Below are 27,054 nucleotides of genomic sequence, written 5' to 3' on the forward strand. Positions count from 1 at the left end.
CAACATCAACAAGCTAAAAATGCACACAATAATAATGCTAACCTGCTAAAGGCTTAGTCATTTCCCCTGACTAAAAAAATAGAGTATGTGCTATAAACACACACCAATGGAGGATATGTTGTAGCACATTACTTAAAACACATCTGACCGAAGATAAAAAGTTTGAAAATGCTTTTCCCAACAGAATTCGTGTGCGTTAGGGCTTTTTTTCAGTACACTCATTTTCATGACAGCTTGTTGGGTTATTACCAGTATTTTGCCCTTTGGACTCTTCCTCTATCAGATAAAAAGGTAATACAGATTACGTAATACTTCTCTGAAATACAGTGAACAAGCTCAGGTGAAACACTCACTGTGTCAGCAGGAGACAGCTATCTTATCATACCCATCAGATCTTGGCACATTGGCACAATCCTGTTACAAGGGCTGCCTTAACTTTTCCACAGCTTCACTGAGGTTCATGTGTCCCTAAAGGTTTTTGTTGAGGTTGTGATTCTGTACAGCAAAGAGCAGCAGCAGCCTCTCTATCAGCTGATCCATGCCTCCAAGTCAAACAAAGTTATTATAATCTCTAACTGCAAATTTTAACATCTCTTACTTTGATAGATGACACTTACTGGTGGGGCCCTGGTTCCAGAGAAAATCCAGGTGAGATGTTGGTGAAATTTCAGGGTTCTGGTGTATTTTGTGCCTCACAGGCAAAACTGTGATGACTTCTTGCTGCTCTACTGCTAAAGCTATTACAGGAAGTTATTTTTAGCATGTACCTCATCTTTGGTGGTCATACTGGTGAAGGCACTTTTATAGTTGGAAGGAGTTTTGGGATTTAAAGGAAAGTTTTAAATCTGGGGAAGAACATGCCTGTTGACTTACTAATGCTGTGACAGGATGAACAACAGGCTACAATATAAAAATGGAGCTAGCATCACATACAGGCAAACAGCTAGCGATGCCTTGTCTAAAATAAGCGCCTGTTCTCAGAAATGTTTTATTTAACCAATTTGGTACAATTAAAATGTCAAAATTATATATGTTTCTTTTTTTTTACACGGATGAAAGTCTAATTTCATTATATTAAGAAGTCCAGACTTGCTACTTGCCTTGGGTTTTGGTGTTTGTGTTTAGGTAAGCTCAGCCACTCAAGCCTAGCTAGCAGCTATATTCGCTGTCTTCGCATGAATTTAAGTGGTATCGATCTTTCCATCAAATTTCTGACTATATATATATATATATATATATATATATATATATATATATATATATATATATATACACTATGCACTTTGACTTTGACACTGAAATGTCAAAGTCATTTTGTGGGGATCCAAACGGGAACACACCAGAGTTAGCCAAAGAAAACTTTAAGCAGTATAGATATGTATGAATTTTCAGAATGAGCTGTCTGTTGATAACAATCGTCATCCGCTCTTTCTGTCATGAGCAAAAATATGTACTTGGGCAAGGCACGGAGCCTAAAATAGCTCATGATGACATACAACGCAGTGTGTGGCTGCATATGAATGGGATAGTGAAGGCCCCCTACTATAGCAGTCTCTGCCTTTGAACATGGGTGTATGTTTTCGAAAAGTGCTTTTCAAGCTCAAGTCCACATACATTTACATTAAGAAAAAAGGGTAAAAATGTCACACTAACTACTAGTTGACTAACCTTCCTATGACTGCGATCTTGCTCTTGCTCTTCTCTGTACTGCAATTAAGTCTGAAATGACTTTATAGCACATAGGTAAAACTGATGTTCAAAGCAACTGTCATGGTGAATCTTGGTTTGGAGATATAGACTAGGATGCCTGTAAAGCATTTCTGCCCTCAGTACAAGTCATTTAGTTCCTTCATTGCCCCACAATAGCATTCTCAATATCCTCAGTTTAGGCCATTCTGAAGATCTCGTTGAAACGCTCTGTTTCCAGAATGACCTCCAGTAACCTCACAACGTCACAGCCCTTTGTGCTCTGATTGGTCAGTTCTATCAGAGGGGCGGAGGGGGTAGAGCCAGGGGGCGGTTTTTGCAGCATGGCAGGATTTACAAAATCGCCAAATTGGATGGGGCAGACCGAGCGAGTTTGCTGTTTGCCAAAACTTCACCGTAAGGCATTGATAGCACTAATAAAATGGCAGAGTGTAGGATACGTCCTTTTGTATTGGACCCCGAGTCAGACCCGGACGGTTCTGCAGCTCATGAGGAAGAAAATCCACCTCGACACAGATCATCTCAGGACGCTTCACTGTGGTGAGTCAAACCGGTACTGTAACATGTACAGTTTATACGTTTATACTCGGCTCTTGGTGGGTGTATGCAGTGTATGCAGGGTGTGGCGGTTGTGTGACTAACTGACTTCACAGAGGAGAAGCTGCTTTATCAGATTACTCCAATAAAAAGAAAGGATCCTCGTGTCCTCATGACAGTCAAAATCTCATGGCCATCTAGCAATGACTTATTTTCAGAGGCATCAAATCTCGTTCTAGGATATCAGAAAAAATACAATATCTCATTTTTTGAAAATTCAGGGGGTGAAAGGTCTTGTTTTCAAATTTATTATATTATATGTAAATATTAAATCAGGGATCAGCATGATATGTCCCCTTTAAACAAATCACAGAGAATCTAGATTTTAAAAAAGACTTTTAACAGTTTTCATGTAATTATGTTTTCATAGACTGCTTAGCAATACATTTATCCTTGTAATCCTAGAAATATTCAATGATGTTATTTATAATCCAGTTGAAGTAAGACTACTGTTACACTGATTATCTTGAATTATTTGATACTTTTCTTTAAAAACTAACAGCTGCTATTTTTCAATATGTATGGCTACAAACATTATTGTATTTACTAGTTGTACAAACTGTAACTACCCAGTGGATTTTACATCTTACATGTTTTCTTGATAGTTTTCAATGTATGTCCATAAATAAGTATGCGAAAGGTCACATCTGACTATAAGTCAATAAGACATCCAAAAAAAAAAAAAAAACAAGGAAGACACTTTGACCCTCCTGGTGTTTTCCATCTGGAGACTTCATGTCCACCGTCTCCAGACAGACTAATTTGCAAGGTTCATAAGATGTGTGCTCATGAGTACCAATCAGATGATATCTCCTATGAGCCAATGGAAGCGAGTCGACTGGGTGTGTTGTGTTGGAGTTTGAACTTTGGACCTAAAAAAATAAGGGCTGGGAGATACTGTGGAGGCTCTTTAGGGACGGAGACAAAACTACGCCACAACAAAGCCAGTTGGATATTTTTGCTGGATCTTTTTTGTTTTGGAAGGCTTCTGTGGTCTCACCAAACCATGGAGTCCTACCCAGAGCAGGTAATTAACGACACATTATCCTTTTAATTGTAAAGCTTTCAGTTTTGGGTCATTGGGGGAAATTTCAGGTGGCAAATTCAACATCAAAATTTTAAAGATACACCCAAACATCAAGAGGAATAGTTGTAGGCATTTGGATGAGAAAATAATGGACAATAAAATGGTCACAAATTCAGTAAAAGGATGTAGGAGGAGTAGAGGAACATATTGTACGACACAGTGCACTCAGGTGAAGTCACGGTGAAAGGTTAGCAGTTAAGAAAAAGCGATCAGCAAGGGCAGCGTGAAAAACCTTCCAATTTTTGTTTTCTTTGCTTCTAAAAGCATGACAGACACTGTATAGTGTAGTGATGAAATGTCATGATCTCATTTCAGGGCTGTGATGGCATCGAACTGCTTGACTGGCTGTTTGATCAAAACGATGGAATTCTGCGCCATGAAGAACCCGGACACCATGGCAACCACCATACCTGGCCAATCCAGGATCCAAATGTATGTGAGACTGTTGGGCTGCTAATGTCACACACATATGTTAGGATTAGCTGTTAGCTTTGAATGGGGGTGTGTAGTTTCACCCTGACATGCTCTGTGGGTCTAATGTTTGTCCTCTGGCAGATGCTGCAGCCGGCTGAACAGGCAGGCGAAGACTTCATTAACGCCCTCCTGAGTGGAAGTGAATCTGTGACAGGCTCTCCTCCCTGGCCTCCTTCTCCAAGTGACAGTGGAATCAGTGAGGATCCCCCATCAGATCAGATGGACAGCCCTGAGCGCCCTGAGAGCCCTCCTGAAGAAGCACAATATTTTAGTACCAGGCCACAAACCGAGCCCGCTGTGAAGGAAAATGTCTCTGTTGACCTCAGTGAGTCACACGTTTAATAAAAAAGGGGGAAAAAAAGTAAAAAAGCCAATTTATGATGCCAATTGTCTCTTAAAACTTGTTCTGATAACATCATTATCCTCTGCTGGTTTCATTAAATTAAACAGTGTCCAGTCACAGTCGTGAGCAGAAAATGATCTGTCATATTCTCGCAAATTAATCCTGCTGAGTCACAGCAGATCAAGACAGAAACATTACTGCTTCAAGCTATGAGCACAAACATTTCTCGCTGATCTTTGTTTGCAGCATTTTTATTCTTTTTTTTTTTTTTATCTCTGTGCAGATGGTTGGGGCCTCAACTTCCCATTTGAAAGGACAAGAATTACACAGTATCCCTCAGGTGCACAAAGACCACAGCTGTCCTCTGGCTTCCCTCTGACTGTCAAGGATCTGCTTTTGTCTGGCACTCCAGAGCCAGTAAGTGTTCTCTATTCCTTTTTGTAAGTAGGAAAGAGAAGTCAGGAAAGGACCCCTATTTAAACATCTTCAGCCTCTTCAGCCACAGCGGTGGCCAACCAGTCAGAGACCAAGAGCCACAAAAACTACCGTGGTACTACAAAGAGCCACATCACAAATGCATTTTCTCTCACACATAAACGAAAGGACACAAGATGAAAATCAATACACTTCAAAATTCTGTAGTGACATTTATTGTGTTTGTAGGACTGTTTGAATTCGTACTTGGTGCCGTGTCTAAGACAAATTTTAGTTATTACTGCAAAAGAGACAAAGTTCCATCTATCAATGAAGATAGCTATGAGCACATGTGCGATGTCGAGAAAAGAAACTGAAACTTAAGTATCAATCTCATAGACTGTAAAAAAAAAAAAGATGTCTGTTTGCTTAGCTCATAGTGAGGTCTCCACAAAAACTGCTCCCCCTGGTGGCTGGCTGCAGTATAGGTTAAAAAATCTGGTTTTCCAGCCATTCCAGATGGGCTTTGGTCAAACTTTAAAAAATGAATACTCCTCGTAGAAATGTTTCTCATGTCCAATTGTTGGGGTGATTCGAAGATATCATTTGGCTGTCTTGTATTCAAGTCCTCTTTTTTCTGAAAAGTTTCGTTTTCATTAGTTATACGAGGTTAAAAACAAGGTTTTACATAACGTTCAACGATGATTCACAGCTACCGTTTTCATGTATTTTTTCCGGGGATTGTAAAATATGTCGGGAGGTAGAGTCAAGGAGTGATTAGATACCCAAAAGAAAAAAAACAATAATTATTTTTGTCACCCAGCTCCACTCAGATTTTTCCAGAATCCCTCATTGTCTCTACTGTGCAAACTCTGGCTGCAAACTGCTTCAATGGCTGCGCCTGTGACGGGGGTATTTTAGCTTCAAAATCGTACACTGGTGAATGGAGGAGCCAAGCTGTCCACTCTATATACAATCTATGATCAATCTCGTCACTCAAGTATTGATCAATAATGATCACAACGTTGGCATCAATATATCAATATTTTAGATTGATCGGCACACCACTTCTCATTACAATACAATATTTTTTTTATGAATGGATCAAAGAGCCGCACACGTAAAGAGGTTGGCCACCCCTGCTCTGACACAAGCACAGGAGGTGTTTTTTTACCTGTTGTGTGTGCAAGCATGTAGAATAGTCACTCACAGGAACACAAACCTGAGTTGAGGTCAGATGATACGAAAAGGTTCAAATCATTATGGGCTAGTTTGTGTCCACAGCTGGTAAAATAAAGATTTTGAGGTCAACCCTTGTTCCAGGGCCAGAAATTACATTCATGGCACATGCTTACTACCACAAGAGGGCTGACTTTAACTGCTTCACAGCTGAGCTCTTCACAGTCAATAGTTTTACTTTGCATGTTTTTGATCATGGAAAGGCAGAATACCCTCAGGCACAGGTCACACATCACAATTACTCCACATAGCTGTCAGCATATTCATATTTATTTGCTAGAGAAATTACCCCAGAAGGAGGAAGCCATCACCTGAATACACAGGAAGAATAATGTGCTTGTGCTTCTGAAACTTGAGGGTACTCAGCGGTACTGCAGCATACCCCGGGAATTGATCCCATCTTTGCAGACTAATTTCATAAAATAAAGTAGAGATTGACAGAATACATCTCCTCCCACCATAATTGCTGTGAGTCTTGCATAAATGAGAGTTGTAAAGGTGGCAGAATACTCTGCACTCATTTCAAATCTTCTTGCGGGCCTCTGGGGAAAGATGGTTGTAATAAGAGCAGGAAGAAGATGAGTGGGAGCGGGGACCAAATGTAAAACACCACTTATCATCCCTCAGATATTAATATTCATATCTCACAAACAGACCCCGCACCCATCCCAGCAGTCCATTCAGGAGCTGATTCTCAATGAAGATGAGAAGAAGCTTTTAGCAAAGGAGGGGGTGACTCTGCCCAGCCAGTTACCTCTAACAAAGGTAAAACACATTCGATATCAAAACCGGCCACGGCTCCAAGAGCCTTTTCCACAGAGGTTTTAAATGAAACATTCCTTTCTCTGACTATCAGTATGAAGAAAGGATTCTGAAGAAAATCCGCAGAAAGATTCGCAATAAGCAGTCAGCCCAGGAGAGCAGGAAGAAGAAGAAGGAGTATATAGATGGGCTGGAAAGCAGGTAAGGTCAACAGCAATCCATGAAACATTCATAAACATGGGCGTGCTTGGGAAACATTGGCTCTTAAAGCCAACTTTGAGTAGTTATTTGAAGGAACAAATTTTTTTGTATTTTGTATTTTAGTATTTTTGTGAAGTCATCACTCATCAAAATGAACTTTCCATATCTTGTGAACACTGAAAAAAACCTAGATAAAATAATTAAGATTAGTTATTAAATCTGTTTGGGTTTCACTTTGTTCTGCTCTCTCTGCCCGCCTCCTTCTTATGGGTTGTTTTTCTCAGGATGGCCACCTGCAATGCACACAACCAGGAGCTGCAGAGGAAAGTGTCCCAGCTGGAGAAATGCAACATGTGAGCGTTTTCAAAAGGATACGTCCTTTTAACATTTATCCCCAAGAGAAAATGCGTCTTGCATATTTCCCACATAATAATGCTCCTTCAAAACCTCATTCATACAGTAATGCAAGTTCACCTTTTCCTGTTTTGTTTTCTTTATCTGCAGGTCTCTAATGGATCAGCTGCGCAGACTGCAGGCTCTGGTCATGAATACATCTAACAAGCCAGTCCAGACTGGAACATGCGTGCTGGTATGGGAGACACTAATGTGTGTGTGTGTGTGTGTGTGTGTGTGTGTGTGTGTGTGTGTGTGTGTGTGTGTGTGTGTGTGTGTGTGTGTGTGTGTGTGTGTGTGTGTGTGTGTGTGTGTGTGTGTGAGGCCAATAAACAAACTCATGTGACCTATCTTCATAGCAGGTGGGAAAACAATAACTGCTATAGTCTGATTTGCCGTGGAGAAAGGCCAGTGTAGATATGAGCATGATGGACAAGGCAGCACAAAGGACTTATGAGGGCACAGAATACAGAAGCTGTTTATCCCCTGGTGCTGAACGCTGTGAGTGCTAAGGAAGTAAAGAGGACAGGGAGAATTAAAAACGTCTGATTTTGAACAACAACAAAAAAGGTTTCTTAAGCACAGACATTTTGCTTCTCAAGATGAGAGCAGTTATTAAATGATTGCTTTTTCACCTGAACCAGAAAACATCTACAGAGGAAACAACCGGACAACAAGCTATTGAAAAGTTCAACAAAGTAGACTCTCAACAACATTTTTCTTTAACCTCAGTGTCATAGAACAATGTTTTCCTCCCTCTTCAGACATCCTTAAATTGAATCTTCTTCTGGTACCTCACGCAACCTTTTTGTTATTGTTGTTTTATTTATTTATTTTTTTCTCATTTTAGGTGCTCCTGTTGTCCTTCTCCTTAATCCTGTTTCCCAGCCTCAAGCCTTTCTCGGACACCAAGGTCAGTCAGGGAGACTTTGGCCCCATCAGAGGTGAGTGACCATCAAAACCAAAAAGCTTTGTGTAGCATCCTGCCAACTAATCCAGCTTCTCCTGCTTACAGCAGAGCATGTTAAGAGCGCAGTCTAACCCTCTGTTTGGTAGCTCTTTACCTGCAGAGCTCTTCACACTGGGGATTAGATGGAGACAGATCAGAGCTTACAGTCAGAGGACAAAGGCGGTATACGTTCAATGAAAACTGAGATATTTTTCCAATCTGCCACTTCCATGTTGTAACAAGCTGAGGGGAAAAAAAACTTTTCAAATCAGCTTTGTGTAAATGTCCTCTGATCTGCTTATACAACCAAGCACCAAAAGATGGAAACTTTTGGCACACAAGAGTGAAGTTTTAACCAAAAGCTTGCCTCTGGACATATTGTCTAATATAACAACATATTTAACCTTTTCACTTATTAACGGAGGCAAGGTAGAAAAAGGAAAAACTGCCAAAGTGTTGTTTGCCAGTCTGGAGTGCTAACAGAAACTGACACAGGGCATGTTTACCATTGTGTCTCATCACCTCCTCTTTTAATAGATCTCTGTAAATGTGTGTTAAAGAGCATTACCTGGACAACGTGTTAATCCTACTCCAACATCTGAATCATGGTCTTCTCTTTGCATATAATCTGCCCTTTTGGATGCAGTAGCTGGCCAAGTGCATGGACAGTGGTTTTTGGAAATGATTCTGAGCACATGCAGTGAATTCCACTACAGAGTCAAGTCTGTTTTATTAAAAGCAGAACAGAATCATCCATAGTCAGATGTCACCTTTGTACCCTTTTTACAGAGATTTCTCAGTAAAATCTGAATCCTATCTTGATATTTTACTGTTGATAGTGAAATCCTCCAAATCTTTGCAGTTTCACACCAAAGTAACATTATCTGAAACTGCTGAATCACCTGGCTCACAGAGGGGTTAATCTCTTCACTTTCTTAAGACTCTCGTCAAAAACAATAGGTCTAGACTTTCTAATGTTATGTTAGAAACAAAGATCCAGCATCAAGACAAGATAAGGAACTTTATCTCATCTTAGCCAGTCACGAGTGGAGCATTTTACAGCATTTACCAAGTTGCAGTGGCAACAAGGAGAAACTTCTGCCAGTAACTTGCTGAACCTATGCTCTTGAGAGACTAAGACATGTCGCTAGCCTGTTGAAAATGAGTCGGAGAAGGTAGGAGATGTTTTTCCTGGGGATTTTTTTTCTTTTACATTCCATCACTTTTTCATTGTTTTGTTGTCCTTGTCCATTTTTTTTCCCCAAAATTGCTATTGGAACCAAATTATATGATGTGTTTTTCATAGAAAAATAAGTTTTCAGTTTGATGTGATGTGTTTGGTTCGCACAGTTTACATTTAATGAACCATGGGGTTTATGTGATTTGTGAACAGATATCTGTTTTAATCTCTGTTTTACACCATGTCCCAACCCCTTTTTTTTAAATCTCATGTTAGCCATCCATGAGTGGGTTGGTTGTTGGGTTGTACAGCATTAGCGCCTTTTTTTAAAGAATATTACAACCAGCTGTCACTTCCTAAAAAGTAAGCTTATTGTGTAGGACACCTTTCATCAGAATTAGAATCAGAAATACTTTCTTGATCCCTGGGGTGTTACCGTTGCTCTTTAGACAAATACAGGGGTAGGAAAATAAAATCTAATAGGGAAATTAGAACAAGCAATGAAATAAGCAACAAGTACCATTGTGCCACCTGTGTTGATACAGCACCAACAAACGAACCCTTCCTTATTATATGAGCATCTTTTTTATTTTACATTGCTTTAAATATAAGGACTTATTATAAACAAACACAGAACCATCTACCTAAAGGTGCTTTAAGTTTGTTATCTGTGTCTCCTCCCCTCACAGTCCAGTCACGATCCCTACAGAATCTCCAGGCCTCCCGTGTGCTGCACATCATTGAGCCTCCCTTCTCTGCCCAGGAGGAACCAGAGCCTCCACACCAGTATTTCCCAGGAGACAAAGGACTCGATGATATCACTGCATTGATGGGAAAGATGGGGGTGAACCAGGATCAGCCTGATTTGGGAGCTGTGTCTCTGAACAGGAGTCAGGAAGAAACAATGAATCATTTCCACGTGGACCCGATCACTGGTCACATAGCTACCGTGACCCTGGATCCTCAGCGCTCGGCCAGGCTTCGACCACATGCTGATGACATGTAACAGGCGAGCAAAGATTATCTCCCAGTAAACTCCCTGTCGTCTTCACACATGATCTCCCAGGAATCATCTGTGTTTGCCTTTCTTACAGATAGGAAAATTAGCTTTAAATCATTCCTGTTTTGAACACTTGTAGAGCCTTTTTTGTGATACTGTTTTATATCAGAAATAGAATTGGCTCTGAACTTGGAATAGGTTCTTTTTATTAACTATGTATCTCTTGCCTTTTTTCTTTGATAAAATGTGCCAAACGTATTGTGAAAGTTTAAAACTAAAAGGTAAATGGAGCTGTGATGAGTTTTAATCAGAAGTAATTGCTTGTAAAATGTTTAAGGATTTGTTGAGCCTGTTTTGTGAATGATTTATCTGATTTTTATTGATTTTTTACTGATGAACTACTCTTAAATTAAAATTAAAAAGCCAAACCTGTCATCGTACATTTTTTTCTCGATTAAAACTCAACTTTCTTTTCCATATATGACCCAATGTCTAGACAAGCAATTTCTTAAAGGGCAGGGGGTTTGATGAGAGAGCACTCAGAGGACGGGCAGACAAGTGGGCCAAAGGTGGGACAGATGGCCTCTTATCTCATGACTCAGACTCCAATAACTGACATGTTGATGCATGCACTGGTTGGGCAGTGGCTTATTTCAACAGTCCTCACTCAGAGCAGACCACACTGTGAGGGGATGAAAGTGTTCTTAACCTCACTGCCACTTGGGCCGGACTTATACCTAACATTTACTCGTCCAGCTTGACATTTTCAGGCTGTGGTCAGCCAGACCTGACTTCAGAGGAGAATGGGAGATTGAATTCTTGATGAAAATATCCATTATAGAGACCGTAGACTTTTCTTTATGGGGGGATAAGAGCAAGAAACAGAATATAAAACCTTTTGGAGAAACTGTTGGCTTCATTCTCTTGAATACGTTTGAGAAATATGTGTCTTGATTTGAAAGGACATTTAAAGAGAGATAAGGAGGTCTGCAGTTAATGGTTTTCACCATGTGCAACAAGGCCAATAGCCTTGTTGCACATGGGGAACACACCTAAACTGACAGCCAACAATGCCTCTTTTTGTAGGGCCTTTTAATAAAAAAAAAAACTTCTCTTGGGATTTTTATGCCTCTGTTCAGAGAGAATGGCACAGTGGTTAGAGTAAACATTACTCTAACATTACATTAGTAAACACTGAGGAGTAACGTGAGCTCAGCAGGTTGGATATGGACCCACGCAGACCACTTGAGGACTGTAAATGACTTAACAGGCTGCACAACCTAAACAGGTAGGCCACACTGGCTCCCCAGTATATGGAGCCCCTGCCTTCTCTAACGGGTTAAATGTGTCACATGATGTCAACCTTTGAGGTAAAGAAAGAAAAAAAAAACACAGTTTTTGCATCGTTTCATCTGACAGACCCTGCAGCAGCATCTACAGTCACGAAAAACAAACCTTTAATCTACAGTGGGTTTTTGTTTCATTTACAGTTGTTACAGTTGGGGGTCTATGAGACAGTGGGCTGGCCTGGACGCTGGGCTTCTGCATGATGATTGGATGATCTGTCTGAGGTTGAATCCCTTTTTGATTGACAGTGAAATGAGCCAGTCAGCGATCTTGAAGTATAACCCTCCACTGGAGCATTTTCTGAGTTCTACCTTCATTTGTTCTGGACTGACCCGGAGGCTTTACCGATCCCCAGCGAGTTTACCTTTCTTAAAAACAATGAGCGTTATGTTTAAAGATTCTCTCTCTTTTCACCAATAAGCAGCTACAGCTACAGCTGCGGAGCTTCTCCCCCTGTCACTCACACTTACAGCCTGTCGTAGTCTCATGTAGCTCCAGCTGCTAACAAGCTGGTACAGAGGGTAGAATTAACGTTTGAATAAATAAACAAATTTATGATGTTGGCCGGAAAAAAAATGAGCTTCCCCTCCTTGACTGACCAGCAGCCGCCACTGACCTGACAAACACTCCAACTTTTTTCTTCTTCCTTTATTTAGCTTTTTCTCTTTATTATGGTTTTTGTTATTGTTATGTGAACAAATAATTTTAGCACATAATAACTGGTTGGTTGATAGCTGTTAACGTTTCTGGTTTAAAGTATCTGTTCCCTGCATCAGCTTTCATTCCACACTGTCCTCCTGTTTTAGTTCGGACATCATTTGTCATCACTGTAGCTGTATTTTACATTTCCAGATGGCTTCATTTGTTTAACTACTGCAGAACAATAAAGTGTCTATTTAAAAGACATTAGTTGCTGACTTCTCTCTGAGCTTGTTTCTAGTTTTCATGTGAACATTAAACCTAGTACCATCTGCCTGCAGCATGAACTGTTATTCTGTACAAACAAAAAGTGTTGTATGGAATAAATGTGTCTTCAAAAAAACTGTTGATTTATGGATTTATGGGAAAGTTCACTTTTTCTTAGCCTCTGACCGTCACTACCCCCTTTCTCTGATTTAGTACACTTCATGCTGTTTTGCTTCTAATCAGGCTGAAAGTCTCTTGAGCATCAGCGACTCTTTCAGTCACTTTGATTAACCAGTTCCCCCGGAGCCAGGAGGGCTGTCTGTCGAGATTTGCTCCCACTGAGATCACTAAATCATGAAGGAACGATAGGACACCTGAGTGTTTATCAAAGAGAGGCCACGTCTCCTCTTCTAATCTACCAAATGGACATCTTCTCTCAGGAGTGATGGAGGCCTTTAGATTCCTGTGTTAGATTCCTGAGCACCACACAATTTTTTGATTAACAAAATTGTCTGTCCAATTTAAGATGCTTAACAAGATAATTAAAAACCCAACCCCACACTTATGCTTGAAAGTGCAGAGTTAAACCAATATCACCTACACCTTAGAAAAGAATCTGAGCTGTAAATGTTTTAAACTCCACAGTCTTTGTCCTTTTTATTTATTTCATTTTAACTTCTGGTTTGTTGTTTTTGCACTATTTTTAGTTAAGATTGAGGTGGAAATGTTTGAAAACCATTAAGTTTTTTAACAATATTTCAAACAGCAGTTTGTTTAAAAAATGCTAATTAAAACACTTATTAAAGAAACACATTTGTTACTTTCTCTTCAAGATTTGAACAGAAAAGGAGAATAAAAGCTGTTCCCACTGCTTTTGGGTGTGTTCATTAAAGGCTGATTTTTCCCAGTTTATTAGGTAAATTTGCAACTTTCCTGTTAATATAATTATTTTAATTCCCATCTCCTTCACTGTAAATGAGGGGCTAAATGAAATGCATGCGCTTTAATTATTTTTTTTTTCTTACAGATTTCTGTAGTCAAAGTCATCCATTGCATCATTCAAATATGGTGAGTAATATTCACTCATCATTGTGTCCAACATATACATCCCAAGGTCTTTTACAGAAATTTGCTCCTTTGAGAGCATCTGCCATAAATTAACTTCCTCGTTATAATCTTTAATACACCTAGATGGAGACATTGAGCCTTTCAAAGTAAGCAAATTAATTACTGCAGACAGAAACAGACTCCACTTGGAGTCCATGTCAGTGAACATACTGTGCAAACAAAAAAAGGTTGTAATGACCAGGCATTGTGTGTGCTGGAAGCTTAGCTTTAATGTGCTATAAAGCTGAATAAAGTTTCCCCTGGATGTTATGTATTGAGATATAGATTATATTTAACCAATACCACCAGTGACGTGAACTGCAGGAAGCTTGAGAGCATTTCATTTTGAAATGTTACTTTCTCCTAACTATTTCTCATTGGTCATTGAGCTTTGTGACACAGCCAGATGAGTATACAGAAACTGTGAGAGTCAAACAGCAACCTCTGATGTTGAAATGCACTTGGAGCTGGCTCAAAAGGTCAAAAAGCCCCATCAACAGACATTTGACAGCTCATGTTTACAGCAGGGTGTTTACACATTTACAACCCGGTACGAAACAAGGTTTTGGTCCAAATTTCTCTCAAATGATACTCACTAAATAGAAGATTAATCTATTTCATAACAAATTGTCTTGGAAGGTATTAGCCTTAAGACTTTTAGGCATGATTAGGACTGTGACTAACTCGTATGACAGGTGGGCGCATTGTGGCTGTTTGCCAGGAGAGCCAAGGACAGTCTCAAATGCATCTCTTTGCCTCTACATCAGTGGACTGACAGAAAAGTCAGTATTTTTAATATGGCATCTAAGCTTTTTAAAAACATTAAAGTGTTATATATTTTATAGGTAGGATATGTCAGCCTACAGTTTCAGACATTTTTTTACTTTCTTCTCTTTTAATGCGCAAAGCTTTGCTTCTATGCTAAGCTGCATTCGCTGCTCATTATTTAAATACATTTAATGTTGCTTTGTTTTATTTCATTGCACTTCACTGAGATATTTTGTGAGCTAATGCTGATTTTAAAAAAAAGCCATAAGAAATGTTGGTGTTTTGCAAAGGTTTGTTCATTGTGCCACTGTCTCTACATTGATACTGTTAGTGTCAGAGTGCAATGTCTGCTACGTTTATGAGCATTGTTGGTAAGAAATGTTACGCTACAATTTAATCTTTCTATAACTTTGGAGATGGCATTTGAAGTGTTAAGGTTAAGGTTAAGGTTAAGGTTAAGGTTGAGGTTAAGTTGGGCTAAGAAATATTAATGATAATAATAATCTTCAGCATTCCTGGGAGTGTGTTAGTTTCTCGTTGATTCCTGAACAGACACACAAATTGGGTAGAGAGTAATAAAAAGATGAATTATAATGGATGTAATGAAGAGGACAAGTACAGGTACATCCGGAAACCAATGCGCGTTATGTAGAAAAGTCACAAAACAGACATTTTCTCAAGGGTATGCAGATAGGATAAAGATACTTTAATGAATGTGCTGTATAGCCTTTCAATAAACAAAAGACTTATTCCATATTTAAATCTGTCTTTCGTTAGTTTAAACAACTTCAAGGCCAGAAAGATGTGGCTCAGATTCATGAGTTGACATGGATGTGGAAGTCATGGATGAATGCTTGTTACTAGATTTGCATTCTCAGAATGAGGCCAACATCAAATTGACCCAACAGATGACAATCTGTTCATGTTATTCTGAATGTTTAACTCTCAAGGGGATCCATCTGTCAGCCCAAGGCCAGTTGTTTAAACTGGCAGCTATTTGCCACAGTGTGAGATCATTTTGTCATTGAATCTATATCTTTGTATTCAGCTGATGTTATCTCTAGCTCCGCTGGGGTACGATAAAAACTGTCCATGTATTCAAAAAGACAGTCAGCTCTCCAGGCAAGAACACAACAAAACACATCCACCTCGCCAACTCTATGTTTCAGGATGCTGTTAAGTCATTAGTCAAATACGCCCTATCCTCATTGGTCTGATGGATCAGCAGGGTATCACCTGAAGCAGATGTCCCCTCATTAAGAGTCAGACAACTGCACCCAGCCTGGCAGAGTCAATCAGACCAGCTCAAACATTCACGCCTCCAAACTGATTGTAAATTACACACTACAGGGTCCAATCACTGACCATAAGGGCTGGAACATGAGTAGACCAGAGAAATGAAAATAAAAATCAAATTATTTTTTTATTACTTTTTACTTTTCAAACCTGCTTTCTGCCAGAGCTGTCAGTTGTTACTGAGCTGAGTTCTGCGAGGAAAAAAAAAAAGTTTAATTTAGGATTAGATTTAAGACGTTAATGAAGTTCAGGCAATGGTAATTCTAATTGTAAAAAAAAAAAGAAGAAGAAGAAAACGGTAGCCGGCTGATAGTAATAGCAAATATCGCACCTGATTACTGTTAGCCTACTTCAAAAGCTACAAAGTGAGCAACATTTTACCCAGTGTCATAGGTTTGATTACATTCTGTATATCACCTCGGTTGAAATATGCACAGTGTTTTAAAGGTCCCATATTTTGCTCCTTTTCTGCAGTTTAATATGAATAATTGATGTCTTCATGAAATGGTAGTAACATGTTTTGGTCCAAAAAGCCAATAAATCAAGCACAGCAGCATTGTTTCCGGGCTCTCATAGCCCCTCTGTTCAGAACGCTCTGATTTAGAACACGGCGAAGCTCATTTACCGTAACATTACAGGCTAACCGCAGCTAAAGTTAGCATCCTGAAGCTAACACAGAGACAGGGGGGACACTGAGGAAAAGCTCTTACATCTGCTCCACAGCACACAGCATTTAAAATACTCACATTTCCAGGGTCCGAGGTTTGTTGGCGGATGGTTGGTAATGCGCCTGGATTCAGGACCAGTCTATTCACTAGCCCTCTGTTGTACTGTCCAAAGTTGGAAAAGCAGTCGGCCGTGAAGTGACAAGCACACACATGCACAGTTTTACTGAGTGTAGCTGGCACATTTCCCTCATAAATGAACTCTAGCCACTTAGTCTTGTCTTCTTATGAGACGGGAAGCTAGTGCATGGAACTATGTGGCTGTTTACAGCCAAAAACAAAGCAGTGATGGCCCTTTAACTTCAGCATTCTCCCACCTAGGAGAAATCTCTCCAGAATTCTCCTACCCCGTGCTGGAGAGATTTCTCCCAGGTCAGACTTGCTCCTGATTGGTCAAAAAAGGGAATTGCCCAAATCCCCAAATTCCAAACAGCTCGTTTTAGGTCAGGATTTTACATCCACAAGCACTACTAATTGCAGGTTTTGTCAAATATCACATTTTGTGGACTGGGAGGAAAGCCAAAGACCCACAAATTTCACTAAAAGACTTAATAAAGTGATTTTTGCATAATCTGGGACCTGTAAAGTTTACAGAGCCGGTCCATGTAGTGGTGCACAGACAGCCAACCATTTTCCAATTTTTTTCAGCAGACACTTTTGTCCAAAGCAACATAAGACAGCTCAGCAGGGTTTTATATCCACTGCGTACCCTCCTCACTCACAGTTCAAATGTCTTACCTTAGTGAATATGTTAAATTACCTTTAGAGCCAAACAAAGCAAACTAGCAATAGTGACGCCAATACTTTATGTTTACACAACAAATTTACAGTCTTTCCATAATTTTATTCTGTTCATTCAACAAGTTATTTCTTTGAGTGTACCTAAATCCATCAAGTTGAGTTTACATAAAGCAATCTTGCAGTTTTAACGATCTTTGGCACCATGCTCAAACAACATGATTTAATCGTGTTTAACCACTAAACATGAAATGATATAGTAGAAGCTACATGTTTTATTTATGCTTATTGAACAAGCACTCATGTTGCTGTTTAAGAGTGTACTCTGACTCATTCATTCATCCATTCATATTCTGACCACTTATCCTGTTTAGGGTCGCAGGTGGCTGGAGCCTATCCCAGCTGTCATTGGGCGAGAGGCAGGGTACACCCTGGACTGGTCGCCAGCCAACCACAGGGCTGACACAAAGACAGACAACCATTCACTCACACCTACAGACAATTTTGAGTGATCAATTAACCTAATGAGCATGTTTTTGGACTGTGGGAGGACGCCGAAGTACCCGGAGAGAACCTACGCATGCACGGGGAGAACATGCAAACTCCACACAAAAAGGCCCACCAGCAAGCAGGAAATTGAACCAGTGACCTTCTTGCTGTGAGGTTACAGCACCACCGTGCAGCCCGTACTCTGACTCATCAAAAGATAAATATGATTTGGCCTTAGCCTATGGTAACAGTTTGGCCCTGATGGTCAAGTTCTACTCAGATGTTAGGATGGAATAATGTTTAAGCTGATCCTTGAAGCTATTACTGACAACACATATTTTAACATGTTACATCTGCTTCGGAAATTTTTGTCACAGTTTTTTGTTATCTAGCAGTTGAGGGATTCAGTAAATCACTAAAGAAGAAAAACTTCAAAGTTACACTCTCTTTGGTTAAGGCTGTAGAAGAAAGTTAACAATTCTGTTCAGCCTAATAAAGGGCTCTACCTGTGAGAACTAGAGACATATGGCAAAGATCAGAGAAATTATATATGGTAACCCACTTTTTCTCAGGAAGAGCCTTCCCTTATTCCCATTAAGCACATTATGATCACGGCATTACTCTACCAGCCTTTCAAGGCTGCATCATGACATGAGGAAGATGAAAAGTGACTTGTACACAACCTGTGAAATTTCAGGTGCATACCGTGATTCATTCTACGTCATTGGTTTGAAAGCTTGAATAATTAAACCTGGCATCCTGTCAGCGCTGGTGTATTTTCAGGTTTTAGGGTTGATTAGGTGGCAAGAAGTGGATCACAGTGGATTAGATTAACTTTTTTATCCACTTATGTCTCTTTGATTTGCTCAAAAAAAATCAAAGGGCTGTGACATTTTGTGAGTGAAAAGGTGGTTTAAAAACTCAAGTGTAGGGAGTGTTTTACCTGTTACTGTGTTGAAGGGTCAGTTTACTGTTCATAGACAGAAGAGTTGTGTTACACCATTTCTCTGAAGACCACCTCAACTTTACCACTGAATAGTATGACAGCCAAAATGTTACCGTGTATGTTTCTCACTTACAAACAGAAGGGTTCTTTTTTCTTTAAAAAAAAAAAAAGTGTTTCAGAGACAAAACTGTCAGAATTCTGCATATCATATAAAGTATTGATAGAAATGAAATGAATAAAAGAAAAGGCTGTAGATCAAGGTATTATTGACAAAACATCCACTGAGTGGTCAAAGTGTCGCAGAGTGATTTTAACAAGCATGTTGAAGTGCATCAAGTGTGAATATGAGTGTAAAAGTGGAGAAAATGAAGAATTCATTGGATGTTTCACTCCAGAATTATTCCAAATCAAATATTATCTGCAGTGTTTCTGAAAATGTCTTTTCACTAGATCAAATACAAGTAATTGCAGTTATTTTGTAGTTATTATTTCATTGATATATTGACCATATTTTTTTTATTTTTATTAATCAAACTTGTTCCCTTGTGCAGATGGACGTTTTCCCCCTGTCTTCGCCAGTCACAAAGATGCTAATAAATTTGCTTTAGAAAAATAAAGTTGAACTTGTTGCTTGCGTCAAGATTATATCATAAGGTAACTTTATGTCATTAATTTAGCCAGAGCACAATATGAGCGCCCTGTGTCCTTGATCATCCCCTGCCACTTTCCTATCAGGTGTGATACAGTATGCACAGCGTCAAAATCAAACACAGGTATGAGCAAATATGCAAGTTCAACACAGGCGTTCTCCCCACACCGTTGCGTAATTTACTCGCACCGTTGTCTCCAAGCCCTTAAAAGCCTCTTAAACTCAGCGCAGCACAAACACGATTATCTCGAAGGTGACAAAATAAATTAAACGTCATCCCTGACTGACATGCTTGGATACTTTGATGTGACTGCAGCTATCAGAGAGTGAATTTGCTCTGGTCCAATCATCAGGCTGGAGAGGAGAGAAGCGTCGACCGCGCGACTGAGCTCTGCGCGTTCACGTGAAACATATAAACGGACGTGGCGCGCAGCGCTGTGAGTAATCGTGGAGGGAGGGGAAGATGATTGGATCTCTAATACTGTGGGAAATAACCTGGCATAAGGAAATGAGGGGAAATGCCATCGTCACTAACTTTATTCTGTTGTCTTTTTGGTAAGATATAGCAGTTTTAACTTTTCTTTTCATGATGCTGTGTGAGCAGGAGGGTCCAGCCGTGCAGCTGAATGAGACTGGAGTTCAAATCTCAGCTCCAGAACCTTGTGAGCAGAATATTTTACTGGAGGAAAATGCTGGAAACTGCAGCGGAGGAACCACCAGCAACCTCTCGCTGCACTGCTGGCTACAGCTGCTCACCAGGGACTCTATCATGGAATTTCAGGGGGACAGCTCCAGTCTGGTGGTGCGTGTGATGATAGCATGTGTGTACGCCATAGTCTGTGCACTGGGGCTTGTGGGAAACTCTCTGGCTCTGTATCTTTTACACTCACGTTATAGGCAGAAGCAATCATCTATCAATTGCTTTGTGATGGGACTGGCTATCACCGACCTTCAGTTTGTGCTGACCTTACCTTTCTGGGCGGTGGACACAGCCCTAGACTTCCGCTGGCCATTTGGACGTGTGATGTGTAAAATCATCAGCTCTGTCACCACCATGAACATGTACGCTAGTGTCTTCTTCCTCACAGCCATGAGCATGGCACGTTATTACTCCATCTCCTCTGCCCTGAAGATGCACAGCCGTAGGGCAGCAGCTACCAGAGCCAAATGGACGAGCCTGGGGATCTGGGCTGTTTCTCTTCTGGCCACTCTGCCTCATGCTATCTACTCCACCAGTGTCCAGGTGTCAGATGAAGAGCTCTGTTTGGTGCGCTTCCCAGACTCAGGCAGCTGGGATCCACAACTTCTTCTGGGTCTTTACCAGCTGCAAAAAGTCCTCCTGGGGTTCCTCATTCCTCTGATCATAATCTCTGTGTGCTACCTGCTGCTGCTGCGTTTCATCCTCAGCAGACACATCACAGGCGCAGGGGGTCCAGAGGTGGAGCAAAACCGGCACAGTCGTCGCTCCAAAGTGACCAAATCCATCGCCATTGTGGTTCTGTCGTTCTTCCTGTGCTGGCTTCCTAACCAGGCCTTGACCCTGTGGGGAGTGCTCATAAAGTTTGACCTGGTGCCCTTCAGTAAAGCTTTCTATAACACACAGGCCTACGCCTTCCCTCTGACAGTGTGCTTGGCTCACACCAACAGCTGCCTCAACCCTGTGTTATACTGCCTGATCCGCCGGGAGTTCAGGGCAGGTTTAAAGGAGATTCTCCTTCACGCCACACCATCCTATAGACGCCTGACTCATCTGCTGCGCCGCAAAGCCAAAGTGGCTGAGGCACCACCTGTTCTGGTGCTCGTTCAGATGGATGTTTGAGTTGGACAGGAGGAGATAATGACTCAATCCCAACCCTTCACAAAGCACGACCGACCTGGATTTACAACTTGATGATGCATTCACTCCTCCCCTGTCAACAGCAAATCTCAGATCGTGTTTTGGCTTTTTGGAAACAACATTTTCATAATTGACTACCAAGAGGGATTTACCCCATTTTCACTGCATGATCCAAGATTCACTCTGCTTTAAATATGTTGGCTTGTTTCACATGGACTCTCTCTTACTGAACACTGGCTCTTCATTACTTTGAGCTTATGACATGTTACAGCACTGCTCTCTGGAAATGATTAAAAAAATACCAGTGACAATGAGATTCATCCTCCTGTATCACTTATACGACCTCATCTGGATTTGAATTGGGTCTCATGAATGAAACTGTCTGATTGATCATTGAAGAGATAACTACTTTGATAGAAAAAAGAATGAACCATGATGAATATTAGAGATAGACCGATATGGATTTTTTGGGGCCTATACCGATACTGATTATTAGAAGGGGATGGAGGCCAATAACCGATATTTGAAGCCGATATTCATTTGCAGTCAAAGAGAAAATACTGGCATAAAAATTTTGAACAATACAAACTCCAACTCTTAACTATAAAATGCCTTCAAGCATATGTTTATTAAACAGCTCCCATGCTTAGCAGTATGTTTTATAAAGTTAACTTAAAACTAAAAAAAAAAGAAAATAGCTAAAGTTTTCTACAGTAAATAAAGTTACAAAAATTTCTATGTAACTGCAATAAAACTGGACTGAATTGAGTTTGTGCTGCCCTTAACTGGCATGTAATGCAGTTGAATTAATTTCATGTTTGGTTTTACATGACTGGTTTTAAATGTTTTGACCATATAGGGCTTCCATAGTGTAGACAGGGAGAAATTCTGTGCAGAGAAGCATTAGAATTAAAACAACACAGTTTTGTGGGTTTCAGAAAGGGTTTCATATCGGCCATCGGATTAAAAAAAGGCCGATACCGATATGCCCCAAAAAGCCAAATGTCGGCCCCGATAATCGATCTATCGCTAATGAATATGTTTAAAAGAGTATGAAGAATAGAAGATAAGGGATCCAGAAGTTCCTGATGTGTTGCTGTTTTTGTGTCGACTCTATGGTGCATTTGTGTACATTGTATTGTACAGTGAAACTCAGTGGGAAAATGCAGTATCAGTGATACTTTGACTTAATTGTTTGATTAACTGAGAAATGGCCAGGTTAAGCACTGTACAACAACCCCGCCAAAGGAAACATGTTTTGAGAAGGTATATGCCTGACATTAAACAGGGTAAAATCAATGCATGGCACAAGATTTATACCTCTTTCATGTCTTTTTTGAGGAAGTAAACATGACACAGCTTTAAATGCTTCACTTTGAGGGTAGGTTGTTGTGAATTCAATATCCAGTCCTTGAGGAGCACTTAGCCTTGAAAGATTCAAATAAGATTTATTTTCTTAGAAGTTATTTTTTCTTTCTGTCCAGTTTCCCTAAAACTGTATACACAAACACATCAGACATATGTATCCATGCTATTTCCCTATTGTTGTAGACAGGTGGGGTAAAACAGCATGAGAAATACATTAGCAACCACATTAATCTTTTGAAGAGGTCACGTTTTCCTCTATGGGCTCTTTAAGGATGCCAACAAGCTTCATCTCTTTTTTCAGTAAAACATTTTTGTATAAATAAATATGACACAACTCTCTACAACCAATGTAAATGTGATCTGTGAAAATGTCTGTATCTAACATAACTGTTCGTATTATCATTATTTCTGTGGAGGACATTTGTTGATTTGACGTTCTATAGAAATAAATTTGTTTGACACAGTGTAAATTAAACAAAGATTCAACTATACGCCCCTGATTTTAGCTTTTTGGAAAAACCGGACCAGGCTTAGTAGAAGCAGGTAAGTAAATGCATAAACATGTGGGGATAAATTAGACAGCTGAGCCTCTCAGTCTGAAAAAAAACAACAAGACAGATTAATGCTTGTGTAAACACCCTGACAGAGAGACAGCCTCCAATGAAAGACTACCTCCTCTCTTCTTCAATTATGAGATTTCATCTCCTTGTCTTGTGTTAGCAGAACACCCATTCAATCATGAACAAAATCAGTGCTGCACTGCGTTATTATCCTACTGACAAAAGTACAGAAAGACAACACTGGTGACAAATAGAGGGATGTTGTTCCTCCATCCTCATCTGATGGGCTGAGAATCAACTCAAATTAACAACACTTTATATTTACTTATTTTGAATCTTGAGTAAAACATTACTTAAGGTTTAATTAATAAAAACTAGGTCCATCCTTTGTAGAGCATCACCCCAACACTGTTGCTTATTTTCATGTAATTTATAAACACCAATGAATGGGATTTTCTGAAGTGTTAGTTGGTTCACACTTAATGACATTCTTGGAAGTCTTTCTGTGGCTTCTATTCATAATCTCTAGATACAAACAGCATTGCTATGAACACAATCCAATAGTTGAATTGCACTTTTACATTGGCCCGTAGAGGGACAGTGAGGAGTTTCTAAGTGATCTTGAAAAAGTCTCTCTTCTAGATGTATGCCTGGTCAAAATCCACAACTTAAATTGAAATTATCAGCATCAAAATATGTTATTTGTAAATGCTATTTCTCAGTTTCCCAATTGGGGCAGACAGAACCGGATTGACAACACCACAGTGGTTGACTAGCTTTAGCAGTGAGAAGAGAGAGCTGCGTTTTTCTATGCTGAAAACAATTTGGATTCATTTTGTAATTACTACAAAATTACCATTACGGCAAACACTGTAGCTGGGCTGTTGAAAAAAAAAGGGGGCACAAGAGCAGAAGAAAGTTAAATTGGAGAATGATAGATCACAGGCTAAAGGCTAAAACCCAAACAACAGGCAAACACAGGTTAGGCTGTTGGTGGTAGTGTTCATTCAAACCCACATGCAGCAGTTATTCTGCAGTGGTCTGTTCAAACTTGTGAGTCTATCAATAAAATGAAGAGTGAGGTTGCGTTAACTCTGCTTGGTGGATGACTGGCAGGACATTTTTAGGACATTGACATCACACTGACATCACAGAGCACCTGGCTGTGTGTTGCATTAAAAAGCTCCTAAACTACAGTCAAAACTAAGCTCGCCAAGTTTGATTGTTGTTACAATTCAACAGTAGCATTACATAAGTGTCAATAAATACATTACCTCGTTGCTTTGTTTTCATTAAGGAAGAGAGGAGAGTCTGACAGTTGGTCGAATCTCGCCTTGGCCATGGACCACCTATTTTTACAAGATTTGTTTCAGGCTGTTTGGTCTCTGTGTATCCGGAGTGAGAGCTTAGTCCATATTGCCAACAGTATGTTAAGCTTGTTCTCAGTCAGGGTTGGACTCCACCAGGGCTGCCCTTTGTCACCGATTTTGTTCATTACATTTATGGACAGGATTTCTTGATGCAGTCAAGAGACGGAGGGAGTCAGGTTCAGGGGCCTTAGGATCCCATCTCTGCTTTTTGCAGATGATGTGGTCTTATTGGTCTCATCGAGCACTGACCTCCAGCTCGCACTGGGGCGGTTTGCAGCCGAGTGTGAAGCAGCCGGGATGAAGATCAGCACCTCTAAGTCTGAAGTCATGGTTCTAAGTAGGGGAAGCGTGGACTACCCACTCCAGGTCCGGAGAGTCTTTGCCCCAAGTGGAGGAGTTCAAGTATTTCAGGAGTGAGGGGGAAAATGGAGCATGAGACTGACAGACAGATCGGGGCGGCCTCGGCTCTGTTACAGACGCTATACCTCTGAAGTGGAAATCAGTCATCAAATGGTCAAATACGCCAATAATAAACAGCACAAAAACAGAGCAAAGATTACTAAATGGTGATGGGTTAAGGCCAAAGTGTCTTTGAGCAAGACTCTGAACCCCACTGCTCCCACTGTTGGTCAGTGGTGTATGAATGGGCAGGAATGTGTTAGTTAAAACTGATGGCTCCTCCTTAGAAATCCCTCTACCATCAATGTGCAAATGTAGTGTGATTGGGAGAATAAGACTAGTAGTGTAACGCTCTTTGAGTGGTCTGACTAGAAAAGCGCTATATAAGTACTGGTCCGTTTACCGGTCCGTATCGATAGGAGCTAGATGAGGTGATTCAGGCATCTGGTGAGGATGCCTCCTGGACGCCTCCCTTCCCTTATTTCCTTACTATGATCACGCTTGAGTGCTGGGCGGGGATGGGGGGGGTATGTAGGGGTGCGAATGTATATCTCATGAAGAGCAGTTTGTATGGTCTGTCTGTCTTGTATGATTTTACTTTATGTTGTGTACTGTAATTGTTATGTTGAAATATCCCTTGAAAATGAGATGCTGCATCTCAAGGGGCTATCCTAAATAAATTCAGATGCACAAGGAATACAGCACAAAAACTTGGATCACTAATAAACACTAAGGGCAACATGAGGGTAATTCATCATAACAATACAAGGACACAAGTCATAAAATATAAGGTAAATCAACAAAGAGAAGCACAAAATCAAAGACAAAGAAAATGTAGAACTAAACAAAAGCAGCGCAATACAATCATTTGGATTGATCAAAGAAAAGCTTATTTATCACTATTTCCCCTTTTTTTAATCTACTTTTGGATCTTGTTTTATTTGCAAAAGGAGCAGAGAAGTGTGAAATTAATTTCACATCAACCTCAAATCCATAGTCCCTTAGCAGGTCACAATGGAGGACAAGATATTAAGGTTTATGCAATGGGCACTGCCAGCACAGAAGGAGAGCTGGGCCCTCCACTTTGCAAACACAAAGAGCTCAGTGTATAACCAACATATGGAAGAAAGTCTCTGTGGCATTACCTGAGAGGATTTGAACCACTAAGCCTTACATCATTGCTTTTCTGTTATGAGAATCCACTGTCATCGTACCATGGGGATTTTTTTCTTCTTCTTCTGTCTATTGTCAGTCTCAGCGGTGTAGGATCACTTTGTAATTAGCCGTACCTGCTCAGTAAGTGGCTTTAGTGCATGTATACTGTAAAGCCTGGCAGTAATTCCCCAAGACCACAGCTCAGGACTAGCCTTGTTCAGGCGGGCTTCCTGAACAACAGCTGTGCAGACGGCATAAAAACACAGCATGTCAGGCTCTTAAAGTGAAAATGTACAGTGACATGCAGAAAAAAGCTGTGGAGCATTTATGTGTTATTCATAACCAATGTGCCTTGCCTGGACAGCCACTGATGACAGAAAATGTGATTTTTTTTTCTCTCTAAACAAAATTACTTTTCACACTTTTTCCTTTGAGCAACCTGGTCTGCCCTTCAAATATAGCACTCCTAGATTTCTCTCTGTATAACCTGCCTGAATCTAATTCATCAGAAGAAAAAAATAACTGTGCAAATATTAAAGGGATATGTCAAATCTGTTTGAAGTGGGGTTGTACAAGTTATAATCTATGAATATATAACAGTTTCTATTGTGACTACATTTTTAAAAGCTGAAAACATATTACTTCTGATTATAGCTGTTAGTGCTAACATTTGCCATATTTATAGAATTTGGGAAGCTACAGTAAGTTTGTATTTCCTGCAGTTATTTTTGTTGATGTGTACATCTTGTCCTTTGCCTGGTGACCCGTGTGTTTGCTTGTTTTTATCCATCTCTCTCTGTGAACTTCCTTCTTTCACACATTATTTGCCCTTTGGGTCACAGCAGACTAGTGTTCACAGATGGCTCTTATTCTGCTCAAGGTTACTGCCCTTTAAAATTACATTTTTTTTCTTTGCCTTTAATACCAAGTGCTTTGCTTATCGTTAGCTTCATATTGACCACCACAAAGACTGTTTTTTGTAATGATTTGGAGCAAAATTGATACACATGACTGAGTATTTGCAGGTGAGGGTAGGCTATTAAAATGT

General features: G+C 40.2%; 2 protein-coding genes across 2 annotated transcripts; both read left to right on the plus strand.

Moving 5' to 3' along the window:
- Positions 1-3,310: 3,310 nt before the first annotated feature.
- Positions 3,311-10,352, plus strand: creb3l3a (cAMP responsive element binding protein 3-like 3a). The gene is made up of 10 exons (XM_074668949.1): positions 3,311-3,331; positions 3,707-3,835; positions 3,956-4,190; positions 4,492-4,625; positions 6,516-6,626; positions 6,718-6,824; positions 7,109-7,177; positions 7,329-7,413; positions 8,068-8,161; positions 10,036-10,352. Exons 1-10 carry the CDS (start codon positions 3,311-3,313, stop codon positions 10,350-10,352), a joined length of 1,302 nt encoding a protein of 433 aa, XP_074525050.1.
- A 9,427-nt stretch (positions 10,353-19,779) lies between these two features.
- rxfp3.2b (relaxin family peptide receptor 3.2b) lies at positions 19,780-22,921 on the plus strand. The gene has a single exon (XM_074668422.1). The coding sequence runs from the start codon at positions 19,904-19,906 to the stop codon at positions 21,134-21,136; it is 1,233 nt and encodes a 410-aa protein (XP_074524523.1). The 5' UTR covers positions 19,780-19,903; the 3' UTR covers positions 21,137-22,921.
- The last annotated feature ends 4,133 nt before the right edge of the window (positions 22,922-27,054 follow it).

Source organism: Halichoeres trimaculatus, unplaced genomic scaffold (genome assembly GCF_033239565.1).
Source record: "Halichoeres trimaculatus isolate MK-OKI-2021-1 unplaced genomic scaffold, fHalTri1.1 fHalTri1_scaffold_4, whole genome shotgun sequence".
NCBI lineage: Eukaryota > Metazoa > Chordata > Actinopteri > Labriformes > Labridae > Halichoeres > Halichoeres trimaculatus.

What these genes read in the sequence shown, in the direction of transcription:
- rxfp3.2b (XM_074668422.1), top strand. Translation starts at nt 19,904, where the DNA reads ATGATGCTGTGTGAGCAGGAGGGTCCAGCCGTGCAGCTGAATGAGACT.
- creb3l3a (XM_074668949.1), top strand. Translation starts at nt 3,311, where the DNA reads ATGGAGTCCTACCCAGAGCAG. An exon ending in ATCCAAATGTATGTGAGACT is followed by an intron (nt 3,836 to 3,955) that starts GTTGGGCTGCTA and finishes CAGATGCTGCAG; the next exon opens with CCGGCTGAACAGGCAGGCGA. An exon ending in GCCAGTTACCTCTAACAAAG is followed by an intron (nt 6,627 to 6,717) that starts GTAAAACACATT and finishes TCTGACTATCAG; the next exon opens with TATGAAGAAAGGATTCTGAA.